We start from the raw sequence: 18,186 nt of genomic DNA on the forward strand, positions 1-18,186 counted from the left end.
GCTCTATTTCATTTATTTTCATCCCCCAAAATCTCCCTTGTCCTTGCCAATGACAAGCACACCCATAACATGATGCAGCCACCACCATGCTTGAAAATATTAAGAGTGGTACTCATTGATGTGCTGTGTTGGATTTGCCCCAAACATAACGCTTTGTATTCCGGACATAAAGTTAATTTTCTGCCACATTTTTAAAAAGTATTTCTTAAGTGCCTTATTGCAAACAGGATGCATGTTTTGGAATATGTTTTATTCTGTACATGCTTCCTTCGTTTCACTATGACATTTAGGTTAGTATTGTGGATTAACTACAATGTTGTTGATTCATCCTCTGTTTTTTGCTATAATAGCCATTAAACTCTGTATCTGTATCTTTGTAGTTACTGGGTGTGTTGATACACCATCCAAAGTGTAATACATAACTTCACCATGTTGAAACGGATTTTCAATGTGTGCTTTTTCCTCCCCAACTACCAATATGTGCATTTCTTTGCGAAGGCATTGGAAAACCTTCCTTGTCTTTGGGGTTGGACCTGTGTTTGAGATTCATTTCTCAACTGAAGGACCTTACAGATAATTGTATGTGTAGGGTAAAGAGATGAGATCATGTTCGACACAATTACTGACTTGTTAAGCACATGTGTACTCCTCAACTTAGGCTTGCCATAACAAAGGAGTTGAATACTTATTGACTCAAGACATTTCAGCTTTTCATTTTTTAAATACATTTGTAGACAGTTCTAAAAACACATTTCCACTTTGACATTATGGGGTATTGTGTGTAGACCAGTGACACAATATCAAAATGTGGAAAAAGTCAAGGGCTGTGAATATTTTTTGAAGGCACTGTACCTGTTGACACAGGCATGTACACAAATACAGGATATGGACATTTATTTTATCCGTCTCTCTCTCAAACTCTCACACTGCGCTCTTGTGTGGCTCAGTTGGCAGAGCATGGCACTTGCGCCGCCAGTATTGTGGGTTCGATTCCTGGGGCCAAGCATACTTCAAATAGAAGCACATGTAAGTTGCTTTGGATAAAAGCTTCTGCTGAATAGCTTATATTATTATATTCTACGCTCACAGGGAAAAACACTGGCCTCTCATATCCTCCAGTGACTCACAGCACTGATCTTGACACAGTTCTGATGGCTCTGATGCGGTGGTGTGTGGGTTGTCTAGTACGGAACACTGATGTTAGACACACATGCAGCCCCTTGACATTCAACAGGCTGATTAGCTGCTGGGGCCCTGGAGGGCCACTCCTGACCTGCATGCCTCTGCCTCCCTCACACACCCAGTCAATACTAAGCCTCTGGCTAATGAGAGCCCAGCTACTTTACATTCAAATACAGCTCTCAGCAAACACAGACACTGGGTCAGGATACTTGGGGATGCTGTATTGATGGTGTGGTGGACCAACATGGATATTGTTTTCACTCTTTATTAATGTGTTATTGCCCTGATTTGTTGCATGCCAGAGCCCTGCTGTCATTCACCTCTGCTGTCATTCACCTCTACTGTCATTCAGTTTTGCATTGGGTCACCTCTCATAATTATAGCCACAGTGTCCCTGTTCAGGTTTGATCCCTGCTGGACTTATTCACTCCAGAGGACAAAGGCTTGTTCTTTATGTCAGAGTGTGACTAAAGGCTAATTAGATTGTTTGTTTGCTAATGTGAATGATTTGTTCCATGAATTATACATCTGATTAGTAAATGGGCTCGGTGGATCAGAGCTCAGTTGGTAAAGCATAGCGGTTCCTACGCCAGGCTTTGATTCCCGAGATCACCCATATGTGAAGTGCATGACCGAAGTTGCTTTGGATAAAAGTGTCTGCTAAATGGCATATATAATTAGAAGGGTTCTTTTTAATATGGATAGTACTGTAAGAGAGAGGTTGTCAAGGCATCTGTAGAACAGACTGTTGGGTTTCAGGGGGAGCTGGAGCAGAGTAGAGTGGTCTAGAGGAGCCAAGTAAAGCGGAGCATCCAGGTAAACAGCCACCTGGGGAGATCAAGGATATTCATTTCTGACCAGGAAATAGTGACATTTTAGAGGAGAAGAACAGGCATTATATGGAGGATTGTGCAAACAGCTAATGGCAGACAGTTTTCTGGCTTGGTTTTACCTGAACACATACAAATGCAGTCCTCTCTAACAATGTGGTATAAATAAATGAGGTGAGCGCTATTTATGACTTTACACAGTATCTCTGAACCTGTGGTTCATTAAATCGCTGCTCTCCTCCCCTTTATCGCTCCCCACCCTCCTTGCAACTAATAGCATCCTCGTTTCGTTCCTGCGCTCTGTTGCATGTCTTTGAAGAAAGGCGACAGAGAGCATGTTTCTGTAAACACAATAAGCGCGCTGTCTCCCTCCTGTCTACTAGCCTGGGTGACGGGATCGTGATTGACAAGTGCACACAAAGGATTACCACCCTGCTAGACACAGAGGAAGTTTGAGAGCGAACATTTGAGGACAGAAAGAAAGAGAGAGAGGTGGATATATGCATAGATTGCCATTGGATTACTTGGATTCGTTGTGACATTTCAAGCTGACATATTTTTTTATTTATACTTTTTTATTATTTGTGTACTTGCTTGACATTTTACTGCATTGTTCGGAGCTAGTAACATAAGCATTTTTCTGCACCCGCTTTAACATATGCTAAACTTTGATTTGGATTTGATTTGATTGTGAGAGAGAGTGAGAGAACGTGAGAGAGGCAGGGAAGCAAGCAGAATGAAGGGCAATATCAGATCTCTTAATCTCCTGAAGGTGCTAGCTAATCATCGCTGTGTACTCCATCAGTCAAATTTGACATGGATTAGTTGAGCATATCCAAGTTAATGCTATTAGCCAGCCAACACAACCAGAGCTCACTGAAACAGGATAAGGGTTCACTGACACCAAAACAGACAGTGGGTGGAAAAACACAAGCAATTATATCGTTCATTATTTTCCAGGCTGCTTAATTATTTTGTGGAGATTAATTTATTGTGGTTTATACCAACCTCCTTTCCTTCATATGCTAATATGGTGTTATGAAGTAGCTGCCATGTTTTTAACTGAGATGGAGGAGGAACCTGGGAAGATACACAGCAAAGGTTGAGCTCTCACATTTAAAGGGATACTACGGGATTTTGGCAATGGGGCCCCTTTATCTACTTCTCCTGAGTCGGATGAACTTGTGGATACCATTATGTCTCTGTGTCCGGAATGAGGTAGTTTCCTGAGATGATACTAGTGTAATGACTGGAAGTCTATGGGTATATGCTGCTTTCTAAGAGTATACTGCTTAGTTAGAAGAACACTTCCTTTCACTTAGCTCCAAAATTCTAAAATCATTAGTATTCCAAACCAGAGCACCTCAAACTAGCGCGTCAGCTAATTGGATAGAACATGGTGTACCTGACATTGAAAACAGGGAGATATACATGGATATAGAAGATATGGGTGCACACACACACACACACACACACACACACACACACACACACACACACACACACACACACACACACACACAGAATACAACTGAAGACATTCATGAAAAGATGTTTACCCAGATGGGAATCTCAGTGGATTAGTGCCTGTATGCATGTTCCATGGGGATATGATGTTCTATGAGATGTGGAGTAATTTCCTCCCATGATTGAGCCCTTAATCTGGGGCTAATCCCCCCGTGGTTCCCCTGGGTCCCATCCTCCCCGCAGCCTTCCCACAGCACCAGTTACTGCACCGTACTGGGAATTCATGTAATCACTCACTCATAATCCCCCTTCACACAGAGAGGAAAGAAATTAAATATATTTCATAATCTCGGAAAGTCAGAACTAAAATCTTGCATAATTGCGTCAGATGCTCAGTAAAATTCTGAGGGGAGATGTTAAGAGAAAGATACTAACATGACTTGCGAAGTCTCCACCCCCTGAACGTAAACGGAATTCGACAGATGTGGGCACCTGTGAGATCGTGCTTTGTCCAAATGATCATTGACGGAAAACCAGCATACCGGAACAAAGTTCCTCATTAGTCGTCACAGATCCACAGTCTGTTGACAGACTTTACTACCATTTATGTTGGGTGCGTATGTCAACAAGAGATGACGTATTTCATAAAAATAACACTATACATCATGTTGGACAGCCTCCTGGAACGCTGTAGTTCATTGACTCTCTTTACAAGATGTTTCTCAGACATTAAATGCATTTTTTTTTAACATCCACCATACTCAGGTGATTGTTTACTACAGAGTATGCTAATGCTAGTTCAGACACATACATCGACAGGGTTATAGGAACAAGTCTGATTTAACACCTCATTCAACATCCCCTCAGTGAAAAATGACAGCGAGTAAGGGAGAGACCCCTCTCCTCTCAGTTCTCATTTCTGCATCCCAAATGGCAGCCCATGGGCCCCAGTCAAAGGTAATGCACTACATGGGAAATAGGGTGCCATTTGGGACCAAGTCATTGTGTCCTGTTCACTCACTCTCACAGGTCTGAACTATGGCCCCAATATCTGTGTGTGTGTGTGTGTGTGTGTGTGTGTGTGTGTGTGTGTGTGTGTGTGTGTGTGTGTGTGTGTGCGCTGCCTGTGTGCGATTTTTGGTTTGTGCTATGTGTACACGTAGTAGACACACAACTAATGATTCTCTGTGTCATAGGCCTATATTTCCAAATAATAAATGTCAGCCTCTGTGTCTGGGGACCTCATTTCTCACCTGTATGTTTCTGCACAAGCAGCTCCTGTCTCCAGAGACTTATACAGATGCATTCTGATGGTGTCTACTCGCTGTACTTGGGCATGACCTCTGATTAGGCTTACTGTTGTCATGACGTAGGTTTATGGCAGTCATAAATACCTCTTCCCTCTTCCCCCCTTTTTCCTCTTTCTACCCTACTGATGTTACATTTGCAAACACCTTGGTTAACATAGAGATTCTGGGAACATCAGAAGGTGGGGGGAAATTAACTATATTCTGGTAATCCAACCAATTGAACATACGCAGTGGTACTTAATGAATATGATGTCAGTTCGGTTGTCATCTGAGACATTCTCATCAATGATAAGATGACATAAAATCTACAGTGGAAAGTCTACACATCAGAGTTATCGGATTCACATGGAATTGTTGTTCAATTTAAATGTTTTTTATATGAAATTATTCGTGATGGGATGAAATGTGATTTTAGCTTCTAAAATGTGAGATTTGGGTTTTCATAAGGTAGGGCTCTGCTCAATCAGTGGCCCACCCCTGTGAAGCGACTTTTCAAACACGCCCTCCTCTCCCTTCCTATATAAAGCCTTGATGACAATCAACTTCCTGTTCCGAGGATGTGAGGACGACAGTCCAATGTCAGAATGGTTCAGATAATAACTACAAAACGAAGCCAACATCAGCGTGAGCTTTGGTTGCGAATGGTATGAACTTCGAACTCTTATTCACTACAGAAGTGATACCTCCTAGCCATTGAGTTAGCAACAGCAGCTGCAAACGCAGGTTAGGAAGGAACAGACAGAGTATCCCGTCTACGACACAACGTTACTACAACGTATTCCAATTTACCAGCAGAGACATTCTTCAAAGGACAAAGGACTCGGTTGGACAACACGGCCTTCCATCTACCACCAACCTACTGAAGCGCAGCTCAGAGTAAATATTTATTGCATTTTCTTTTTCAAAATGGGCGGTAATTTAGAATGCATAAGATACTGTATTTACGATAGCACAGCTTCTCCCTGTGTCCCTCAGTCTCCCCGCTCTTTCACTCAAACCCAGACCCTTTTCTTTTGTGTAACCAGCTGTCATATCTGTTCCACCCGCTAGGGACGTTTCCCTTTATGATGTAATTTGTAATCAAGTTATGATTAATTATGTGTATGTGTAATTCTGTGTGATTAGTTAGGTATTTAGCAAATAAATAATTAAACCCAATTTTGTATTGCTGATTCAACTTGTTAGCCAGGGTTCGTGGAGATGAGATGAGACTGAATTAAGGTGAGGATTAATATTGACTGCTATTGATGTAAAATATTACTAGGTCTTATTTAGAGTTTACTCGGAAGATAACAGCTCTATTAATATTCTTTCGTGGTGCCCCGACTCTCTAGTTAATTACATTTACATGATTAGCTCAATCAGGTAATATTAATTACGGAGAAATTATTTTATAGAATAGCATGTCATATCACTTAATCCGGCATAGCCAAAGACACGACACTGTCAACACATGCATTCACACATACAGACACATACACTTTTGAATGAATATTTACACCCACACACATACAGGATCTGCCAAAATAAAGGAACTTGAGTAAATGAGGGATTCAAATTGAAATTGAAAGCAGGTGCTTCCACACACCTGTGGTTCCTGAGTTATTAAGCAATTAACATCTCATCATGCTTCGGGTCATGTATTAAAATGCACAGTTGCCCATTTTTTTGGCTACCATGGCTAGAAGAAGAGATCTTTCTCCACTTCCCTTATGGAAAAATCACATGATTTCACGTGAATTTCCCACATGTTTTTGGAACACTTCACATGATTTTCACGTAATCACATAACTTTCACATGTGGAGTCACATTTTCGAGACTTCACAGGTGATGGCCTGCAAGTAAAAATGAGTTGTTATGATACAGTTGAAGTCAGAAGTTTACATACACTTAGGCTGGAGTCATTAAAACTCGTTTTTCAACCACTATAGTTTTGGCAAGTCTACTTTGTGCATGACACAAGTCATTTTTCCAACAATTGTTTACAGACAGGTTATTTCACTTAAAATTCACTGTATCACAATTCCAGTGGGTCAGAAGTTTACATACACTAAGGTGACTGTGCCTTTAAACACCTTGGAAAATTCCAGAAAATGATGTCATGGCTTTAGAAGCATCTGATAGGCTAATTGACATCATTTGAGTCAATTGGAGGTTGACCTGTGGATGTATTTCAAGGCCATCCTTCAAACTCAGTGCCTCTTTGCTTGACATCATTGGAAAATCAAAAGAAATCAGCCAAGACCTCAGAAAAAAATTGAAGACCTCCACAAGTCTGGTTCATTCTTGGGAGCAATTTCCAAACGCCTGAAGGTACCACGTTCATCTGTACAAACAATAGTATGCAAGTATAAACACCATGGGACCACTCAGCCATCATACCGCTCAGGAAGGAGACGCATTCTGTCTCCAAGAGATGAATGTACTTTGGTGCAAAAAGTGCAAATCAATCCCAGAACAACAGCAAAGGACCTTGTGAAGATGCTGGAGGAAACAGGTACAAAAGTATATATATCCACAGTAAAACTAGTCATATCTCGATTTAACATCAAAGGCCGCTCAGCAAGGAAGAAGCAACTGCTCCAAAACCGCCATAAAAAAAGTCAGACTACGGTTTGCAACTGCACATGGGGACAAAGATCATACTTTTTGGAGAAATGTCCTCTGGTCTGATTAAACAAAAATATAACTGTTTGGCCATAATGACCATTGTTATGTTTGGAGGACAAAGGGGGAGGCTTCCAAGCCGAAGAACACCATCCCAACCGTGAAGCACGGGGGTGGCATCATGTTGTTGGGGTGCTTTGCTGCAGGAGGGATTGGTGCATTTCACAAAATAGATGGCATCAATAGGCAAGGAAAATTATGTGGATATATTGAAGCAACATCTCAAGACATCAGTCAGGAAGTTAAAGCTTGGTCGCAAATAGGTCTTTCAAATGGACAATGACCCCAAGCATACTTCCAAAGTTGTGGCAAAATGGCTTAAGGACAACAAAGTCAAGGTATTGGAATGGCCATCACAAAGTCCTGACCTCAATCCCATAGGAAATGTGTGGGCAGAACGGAAAAAGCGAGTGAGAGCAAGGCCTACAAACCTGACTCCGTTACACAAGCTCTGTCAGGAGAAATGGGCCAAAATTCCCCCAACTTATTGTGGGAAGCTTGTGGAAGGCTACCTGAAACATTTGACCCAAGTTAAACCATTTAAAGGCAATGCTACCAAATACTAATTTGGTGTATGTAAACTTCTGACCCACTGGGAATGTGATGAAAAAAATAAAAGCTGAAATAAATCATTCTCTCTACAATTTTTCTGACATTTCACATTCTTAAAATAAAGTGGTGATACTAACTGACCTAAGACAGGGAATTTTTACTTGGATTAAATGTCAGGAATTGTGAAAACTGAGTTTAAATGTATTTGGCTATGGTTTATGTAAACTTTTGACTTCAACTGTATGTACACATCGCATTTATTTTCTACTTATATTTGCTTCACTTTAACATTGTGTTTGCATATTTATTATTCAACACATTCTTACCTGGGATTTGAACTCACAACCTCTTGGTTTATTTAATTTCGATATTCTTGCTTCACCACCATGTCTGTGTCAGTAACTTATTTCCCCTCCATTTCTACACTTTGGACTTCAAAGTAAATCTCAGTTTTGTTAAAAAAATATACTTAAGAAAATACTATTATACTGTATTCATCAGTATGATTCAGGAGTAACATCAAAACAAAATAATATGCCCCACCAACATTAGACAACTACAAAATTTCACATTTGAAGTGTTCCAAAACACGTTTTCACGTGATTTTCCACATGAAAAATCCTACCTTTCAATTACGCTTAGATGCTCTTATTGCACAAGCTTTTACAAACGTTTCCTGTATTTTTTAATGGTAAGTTACCAGCTACTGAGTTGCAGTGAAAATAGTGGAAACTCCTTTCATTAATGTATTTCTACAGCTGAACTGTATTTTTTTTCTCAAATATACAACAACAAATAGTATTCAGGAAGTAGTACACAGAAATTCAAATTCTAATATTTTCAATACCGGAACATTTGGTTGACTTTCTGAACTGACTGGAACTTAAATGGAATTGACCTCCTCATTGGTTAGCACACTTGGGACACAACCACACCTGATATTTTAAATGACAGTCTCATAAATAACAGCAAACTGAATTTGCTGCTTTGCCACCAGGTCTGTGGCCATGACAGAAATTGGCCAGAGATTTCTAAGCAAGAATGCATTTCTGCACTTTACTAAAAGCTACCCGGAATCAAGTCAATAATTGTGTGATTATCTGACAACACCAACTAAAACGTAGCAGTGCTCAGGGACACTTGACATTAAGGCTTAGATTCAATCAGATCAAGCATAAACATGCGATAGCCAACACCCACATAGCTGGAGTTTAATGTGACATTGTACCTGCTACACCAGAAAACAACACTAAATCTTTATTTTATTTTTATTTCCATTCACAAAATAGAATGAAAGCGCATGTCAACCGTTCTTGAGCTTGGACGCTGCCATTGGACATGACGCAACATGGGCATGGACTTCAGAGGAAGTGTTCCCTCAATGGCTGATGGCGGATGGCAAAGCCGGATGCCCGATGGCTGTAGTGTAGCAGGGACGTGAGAGCTGTCATGTCGGTGAGCGGCTAATCGTTTGGTAATTGTCATTGTCATGAATCCACATCGTCCTACTCGCGTTAGAGGATTTCTATCAGCCTTACTGAGGTGTAGATTACATATCACAATCCAATGTTTCAACTTGTAAACAAGGCTGGATGGGATTTCACTTAATGGTGCTCCATAAAGCCAAAGGCAATTTCCACTTCAGGTAAATAAAATAAAATTGTGTTTGTCACATGCTTAGTAAATAAACAGGTGTAGACTAACAGTGAAATACAATGCAGAGGAAAAAATATTGACAAAATTATAACACAAGGAAGAAATACACAGTGAGTAACGATAACTTGGCTATACACACGGGGTACCTGTACCGAGTCGATGTGCAGAAGTACGAGGTCATTGAGGTCGGTATGTACATATACAGTGCCTTGCGAAAGTATTCGGCCCCCTTGAACGTTGCAACCTTTTGCCACATTTCAGGCTTCAAACATAAAGATATAAAACTGTATTTTTCCGTGAAGAATCAACAACAAGTGGGACACAATCATGAAGTGGAACGACATTTATTGGATATTTCAAACTTTTTGAACAAATCAAAAACTGAAAAATTGGGCGTGCAAAATTATTCAGCCCCCTTAAGTTAATACTTTGTAGCGCCACCTTTTGCTGCGATTACAGCTGTAAGTCGCTTGGAGTATGTCTCTATCAGTTTTGCACATCGAGAGACTGAATTTCTTTCCCATTCCTCCTTGCAAAACAGCTCGAGCTCAGTGAGGTTGGATGGAGAGCATTTGTGAACAGCAGTTTTCAGTTCTTTCCACAGATTCTCGATTGGATTCAGGTCTGGACTTTGACTTGGCCATTCTAACACCTGGATATGTTTATTTTTTAACCATTCCATTGTAGATTTTGCTTTATGTTTTGGATCATTGTCTTGTTGGAAGACAAATCTCCGTCCCAGTCTCTGGTCTTTTGCAGACTCCATCAGGTTTTCTTCCAGAATGGTCCTGTATTTGGCTCCATCCATCTTCCCATCAATTTTAACCATCTTCCCTGTCCCTGCTGAAGAAAAGCAGGCCCAAACCATGATGCTGCCACCACCATGTTTGACAGTGGGTATGGTGTGTTCAGGGTGATGAGCTGTGTTGCTTTTACGCCAAACATAACGTTTTGCATTGTTGCCAAAAAGTTCAATTTTGGTTTCATCTGACCAGAGCACCTTCTTCCACATGTTTGGTGTGTCTCCCAGGTGGCTTGTGGCAAACTTTAAACAACACTTTTTATGGATATCTTTAAGAAATGGCTTTCTTCTTGCCACTCTTCCATAAAGGCCAGATTTGTGCAATATATGACTGATTGTTGTCCTATGGACAGAGTTTCCCACCTCAGCTGTAGATCTCTGCAGTTCATCCAGAGTGATCATGGGCCTCTTGGCTGCATCTCTTATCAGTCTTCTCCTTGTATGAGCTGAAAGTTTAGAGGGACGGCCAGGTCTTGGTAGATTTGCAGTGGTCTGATACTCCTTCCATTTCAATATTATCGCTTGCACAGTGCTCCTTGGGATGTTTAAAGCCTGGGAAATCTTTTTGTATCCAAATCTGGCTTTAAACTTCTTCACAACAGTATCTCGGACCTGCCTGGTGTGTTCCTTGTTCTTCATGATGCTCTCTGCGCTTTTAACGGACCTCTGAGACTATCACAGTGCACGTGCATTTATACAGAGACTTGATTACACACAGGTGGATTGTATTTATCATCATTAGTTATTTAGGTCAACATTGGATCATTCAGAGATCCTTACTGAACTTCTGGAGAGAGTTTGCTGCACTGAAAGTAAAGGGGCTGAATAATTTTGCACGCCCAATTTTTCAGTTTTTGATTTGTTAAAAAAGTTTGAAATATCCAATAAATGTCGTTCCACTTCATGATTGTGTCCCACTTGTTGTTGATTCTTCACAAAAAATACAGTTTTATATCTTTATGTTTGAAGCCTGAAATGTGGCAAAAGGTCGCAAAGTTCAAGGGGGCCGAATACTTTCGCAAGGCACTGTAGGGTAAAGTGACTAGTGTGGTGGTTTATGTCTTTGTTATCAAATGAAGAGAGAGAACTTATCACACAAGTCAGAGTTATGCTTAAACTACATCTTTATTCACTTATTAATAAGGAAAGCAGGTCACACCACAGACAGAAGTGCATGATGTGAGTGCTCTGCAATAAAGATGGCTGTTTGACAAACCACACTTAGATGATTCATTGAGAGCCCTGAGACAAATAATACAAACACATTTTATAGCAAAGATATACCCCTTTTAGTCTAAATGACAAACAACAGATGTGTGGAATGGATCACAAGGTTAGGATTTGATATATGAGAAATGAGTATCCCCCACTCAGATAGCATTTACTATGAATACTGTTCTTATAGTTAGGCCCCTAAGACACGGCCCTGCCTGTCCCTGGTACTTCACAGTACAGAAACACCAACACATTCTATGGCATAAATCAATTGTCAACTCCAGATACCCTTATCTCAAGTAAAACCCATGTCCTTGACCGCACGCCTGGACGAGTTCACTGAGGGGAGTGAGCCTTTAATTTAAGATACACTATCCTAGGATAGGTGCAACACAAAATATGACATACAATGATTCCAGACACTATCCCACACATCCTGTCTCAGACCTTATCTCCCCCAAGGCCGAAGGAGGTAGTGACTGGCACACAGACATTGTGGAGACAAGTAATTGGTTCCCCACATGGTTTGTAATAGGTAAAGATACATATCTACATATGATGACAATGTTCCCTCCTGTCCTCTTCTCTTTCTGATATTCTGCATAGCAACAGGGACATGTGATAGACAATCCTGACCTCTCCCCTCTCTGGGCCCCAGGTGACTGAGGCCCATATGAGGGAGGAAGAGCAACTGCCAACACCAGAGGCCTGTCACGACCTGACCATAGAGAGCTCTTGTTTCAGGGGTGTGACTAGGGGGTATTCTAGTTGAATATTTCTGTGTTCTAGTTTATATTTTCTATATTGGTGTTTTGTATGATTCCCAATTAGAGGCAGCTGGTAATCATGGTCTCTAATTGGGGATCATATTTAAGTAGCTATTTTTCCCACCTGTGTTTGTGTGCTATTGTTTTGTGTTTGTGCATGTGCACCACGTAGTCACATTTAGTTGTTCGTTTATTGATATATTTTGTTTTGTTTTAAGTTTCTCTTTGAATGAGATATGTGGAACTCATCATCCACGGCTGTTCTTACGACAGCCATGACAAGTCCGAAGGGATACATGCTAATAACAACAGTTCAATAGTTCAATCCTATAAGCATATTATGCAGATAAGACATCTTAATTATCTATGTTACCGAGCTAATTCTGATTCTTCCACCACACTAGGCATCAGGATAGATAATAAACAGTTGCAGAAGGGTATGTGATGAGTCAAGAGTTAGTGCAAAGAGGGTCAATGCAGATAGTCTTGGGCATTTTTGGGGGGTGGCAGGTAGACTAGTGGTTAGAGTGTTGGGCCAGTAACTGAAAGGTTGCTAGATCAAATCCCTGAGCTGACAAGGTAAAAATCTGTAGTTCTGCCCCTGAACAAGGCAAGTTCACCCACTGTTCCTAGGCTGTCATTGTAAATAGAAATTTGTTCTCAGCTGACTTACATAGTTATTTGTTTAACTGTTTAGTAGGCTTCGGGTTAGAAGCTGTTTATGGTCCTGTTGGGCCCAGACTTGGTGCATTGGTACCGCTGGTATAATGCCAGGAGACGCTTGTGGATTTGACAGCTCAAATGCAATTGCACCTCTGACACTGCCTAAACAACCGCCATGCGGATGTCCGCCAGCACAGGTCTGATAGTGTGCATGAATACTCTGAAGATTTGAACTTGCAACCTTATGGTCTGAGTGTATTAATGTTTCAGCAGTGCCACCAGATGGTTATTTGTTACCAAGAGCATGCAGGATCTCCACACACTCGTAAAAATAAGAGTAAAATTACAGTGTTGTTCCCTGGAGTACATCACAGTCAAAGTACCTTTTAGAGGTATACATAGGAACTCACATGGTTCTGGTCGGTACCTTTTTTGGGTACATGTGTGGTTAATCTAGTATAATGGTCATTTTTTTCTACCCAACATATGAAATATCAAGCTGCATTCTTAACCATGAGGGAGGTGGGAATTTACCAGTTGTGAAGTCGTAAATACCTGTTGGATGCATTAACATGCTTTGAAACCATTGGGAAACGTCAACTGGCGAATGGCCAACAAGCTGCGTCAACCATAAACTAAAAGTACAGCTGTCATGCTTGTCAAAAATGTATAGGGTTCAAAAACCACATTAATAGATTGCTTTTTAAAAGAATGTTTTGTCGTTCCAGTTGACTGCCGAAAAAATAGTTATTGAGCTAATTTCATTAGTCGGTGATGTCATGTGGGAGAAGTTGAAGCTCAGGGATGATAGACGTGTTTCCCACTAGAAATTACCAGTTGGAGGGTTGTTCAAGCTGATTTTTTCCAGTTGTAAATTCCCACTTCCCACTTGGTAACAAACGTAGGCATTTGATGCAATCATTACTGCACTTTGAAATGTAGGTGTAGAAAATGTGCTGGTGGGGGCTCATTAGCATATTTTGTAGCATGGTCTAAAATATTTAGTTTTTTTGCCAACTGTTAGTGGAAACACAGTTTAAGTGCTTCTATCATTATGTTGAACAAGGTTGAGCAAGGCCTTTGACATTGTTAGTTATGCAATCTTTGTCAGAATGTGTGACACTGTTAAAAGGTTAGCGTGCATTTTCCAGTAGAACCTGGTTCACGAGAAGTTAATGTTCCATTTTCAATAGCTTACTGTCAATTAGTTACAAGTGGGTTATTGTGAAATTAACACTTACTGTACCTAATGCATCACACTCATTGACCTGAAGGTCTGGTAAGAAAGTGACTATTACAATTACATGGTGACTAGCTAAAAAATGAAATATATTTTGATGCTTTGGTGTCTAATACACTGATTGATTAAATATATATATATATATAGCGATGCTCCCCGTCCAACCTGACAGAGCTTGAGAGGGTCTGCAGAGAAGAATGGGATAAACTCTCTAAATACAGGTGTGCCAAGCTGGTAGCATCATACCCAAGAAGACTCGAGGCTGTCATCACTGCCAAAGGTTCTTTAACAAAGTACTAAGTGGAGTTTCTGAATACTAATGTAAATGAAGGTATTTATGTTTAATACATGTACAACAACAACAAAAATGTTTTTGCTTTGTCATCATGGTGTGTTGATTGATGTGGGGAAAATCATTATTTAATACATTTTAGAATAAGGCTGTAATGTATCAAAATGAGGATAAGGTCAAGGGGTCTGAATGCTTTCAGAATGCACTGTGTGTATATGTTTATACATATTTATAAATTCACTGAGGGTACAAATCATTTGGAACGCTTGCTCTTTCCATGACAGACTGACCAGGTGAAAGCTATTATCCCTTTTGATGTCACTTGTTAAATCCACTTCAAATCAGTGTAGATGAAGGGGTGAAGTCAGGTTAAAGAAAGAGTTTTAAGCCTTGAGACAATTGAGGCATGGATTGTGTATGTGTGCTAGGGTTAGAGGGTGAATGGGCAAGACACAACATTTAAGTGCCTTCGACCGGGGTTTGGTAGTAGGTGTCAGGCCCACTTGTTTGAGTGTGTCAAGAACTGCAACACTGCTGGGTTTTTCACACTCAAAAATGTCCTATGTGTATCAAGAATGGTCCACCCCCCCGAAGGACATTCAGCCAACGTAACACAACTGCGGGAAGCATCTGAGTGAACATGGGCCAGCATCCCTGTGGAACGCTTTCGACACCTTGTAGAGCAGTTGAGGCTGTTCTGAGGGCAACTATGAGGAATGTGTTCCTAAAGTTTTGTACAGTCAGTGTATATTAGGGCTGGATAACTGAGTGTACAAGCTTAATGTTTATGAACAGACAACATTAACTAAGTTATTGTGTCTTTTACATGAACTTACTGACAATCAGTTTCCAGTAACTTCTGACAAGTTGCCATTAAGTTACTGGAATATGCACAATAACCTCTTCACACTGTAGCTCATTACTGACACATTCTCTTATGACGTTTACTGAGAGACAGCATCAAAGAAAAGGTTCTCTACTTGCATTAGCATAACCAAACACTTAAACAGCTACAACACCTCCACTAACGGTTGTGCACATATATTTGACCACGCCCCCAAATATGCTAATGAGACCCACCAGTACATTGCCACCACCTATCAAAGCCCAGTGATGGTACCTTATTTTCAAAATATTGGGTAGCAACCAAGAGGTTATGTGTTCAAATCCCATTTAAGCCCTAAGTTTGGTCACCAAAGTAAACAATTATACAATATTCTTATATAGCAGCATACTGTAATGTTATAGAAATAACACCTTCAAGTTGTTTTATATGTTTATTTATACTGTAACAAAGTGCAGAAATGTATTATTGCCAATCTGTTGTGAGGTTGAGTCCTATGTACAGCAGCATACTGTCCCTTTAACATTAACACCTGAATTCATCTAGAAACATACAGTAACTACACTGATCAAAAATATAAAACGCCACATGCAACAATTTCAAAGATTTTACTGACTTATTGTTCATAAGGAAATCAGTCAACTGAAACAAATTCAAAAGGTCCTAATCTATGGATTTCACATGACTGTGAATAGAGATATGCATTATTTGGGGCCGGGATTAGGTGACCAGTCAGTATCAGGTGTGACCACCGTTTGCCTCATACAACCCAACACATCTCCTTCACATAGAGTTGTTCAGGCTGATTGTGGCCTGTGGAATGTTGTCCCACTCCTTTAATGGCTCCACGAAGTTGCAGGATATTGGTGGGAACTGAAACAAGCTGTCATACACGTTGATCCAGAGCATCCCAAACGTGCTCAATGGGCGACATGTCTGGTGAGTATGCAGGCCATGGAAGAATTGGGACATTTTCAGCCTCCAGGAATTGGTTACAGATCCTTGCGACATGGGGCCATGCATTATCATGCTGAAACATAAGGTGATGGCTGTGGATGAATGGCACGACATTGGGCCTTAGGATCTTGTCAATGTCTCTCTGTGCATTCAAATTGCCATAGATAAAATGCAATTGTGTTTGTTGTCCGTAGCTTATGCCTGTCCATACTGCACCAAAACTCAACAGCCAATGTGGGTCACTCTGTCCACAAAGTTGACATTAACAAACCGCTCGCCCACACAACACCATCTACCTTGTACAGTACAGTTGAAACTGGGATTCATCCATGAAGGACACACTTCTCCAGCATGCCAGTGGCCATCGAAGGTGAGCATTTTCCAACTGAAGATGGTTACGCCGTCAAACTGCAAAGAAGCCAGATGTGGAGATCCTGGTGTGGTTATACCTGGTCTGCGGTTGTGTAAACCAACACTTTACATGTTGCGTTTAATATATTTGTTAAGTATACTTGTAGATGTACCATATTTTGACTGTAACTAGACATAAATATTCTGGGGACCAGGACTCTTTAAATGTTATTAATGTCAATTATGTCTTTAAAAGGAAAATATTCAAAATTATAGTTGACACCTGGGTTTTCTCATGTGCTCAAATGTTGTCACGTGTAGTTTCATGGTATCACATGTTGAAATTTTGCGTCCCCACCTTGTCAAATTTATTGCACATTCATTTCACATAAAATCATATTCTGATACACATGTTGTCAGTCACGTGTAGTTTTGTTGTTATCAGGTGTTGTTTCACATGTTGCTGAACAAGTTGCCATGTTTTCACATGAACTTCACTTTAAATCACACAAGATCACATGAGATCACACGAGATCACATGAGATCACACGAGATCACATGTTTACATTTGAAATTCATGTGGTTTTTCCATAAGGGTTCAGTCTTCCTCCCACCTTTTGAAACTGATTTGCAGTTATTATAAGTACCATTCCTTGGCAGGAGTATGCAGTAGCTCAGGGGTATGTATTGATCGTAGTTTGTTAGACAGTTCGAGAGTCAGAGTTCATTATGAGTAGCATTAGTCCACGGTTTACATAGCAGTGATCAGCATAGTAATGATGGAGTCTTTGTACCAGGGTTGGGGTCAAATTGAAGGCAGTTCATTCAGAAATTGAAAAATGTTTTTGAAATAAATACTGTCTACTTTTCAGTTTATTGAGAAGTCATAAAAAAAATCATCATTTTTTTACATCATTTAGTTATTATTCCTGTTTACTTCCTGAATTGACTGCCTTCAATTCGAATTGACCCCAATCAAGTGTACTGACTGTCTGTGTTCTGTTTGTTTGTCTCACCTTCAGGGGGCGCTGGTTACGGCATGTGCAGACGACACGCTACACCTGTGGAACCTTCGCCAGAGACGCCCAGCCATCCTGCACTCGCTTAAATTCAACAGGGAGAGGTAAGAACTCTACGTGCGGTAACACACACACACACACACACACGACCTTGCATAAAGGCATGCATCTTTTCTGTTTGACATCTCGTGGCTCGATGAGATGGATTCTACTTCAAGGCCAGAGTATGCCCAAATATATTCAAGTTAGACAGAATAAATCTACATGTCCCAAGGTTCACCGTCAAAGTTCCCAAACTATACTCAGAGTTCAGCAAAAGCATTCGCCACAATGCTGAATGTCACAAACATCAACATTTCCTCATCTTTCAA

The 18,186-nt window shown here is 40.5% G+C and overlaps 1 protein-coding gene across 1 annotated transcript in view; it reads left to right on the forward strand.

Moving 5' to 3' along the window:
* The window catches only part of stxbp5l (syntaxin binding protein 5L), a 240,711-nt gene that overhangs the window by 111,519 nt on the left and 111,006 nt on the right, over window positions 1-18,186 (forward strand). Inside the window, exon 4 of the mRNA XM_064976038.1 lies at window positions 17,819-17,919. Coding sequence (XP_064832110.1) covers window positions 17,819-17,919 — 101 coding nt within the window. The remainder of the gene's footprint in view (window positions 1-17,818; window positions 17,920-18,186) is intronic.

The sequence above is a fragment of the Oncorhynchus masou genome, chromosome 10 (assembly GCF_036934945.1).
Source record: "Oncorhynchus masou masou isolate Uvic2021 chromosome 10, UVic_Omas_1.1, whole genome shotgun sequence".
In the NCBI taxonomy this organism is placed as follows: domain Eukaryota; kingdom Metazoa; phylum Chordata; class Actinopteri; order Salmoniformes; family Salmonidae; genus Oncorhynchus; species Oncorhynchus masou.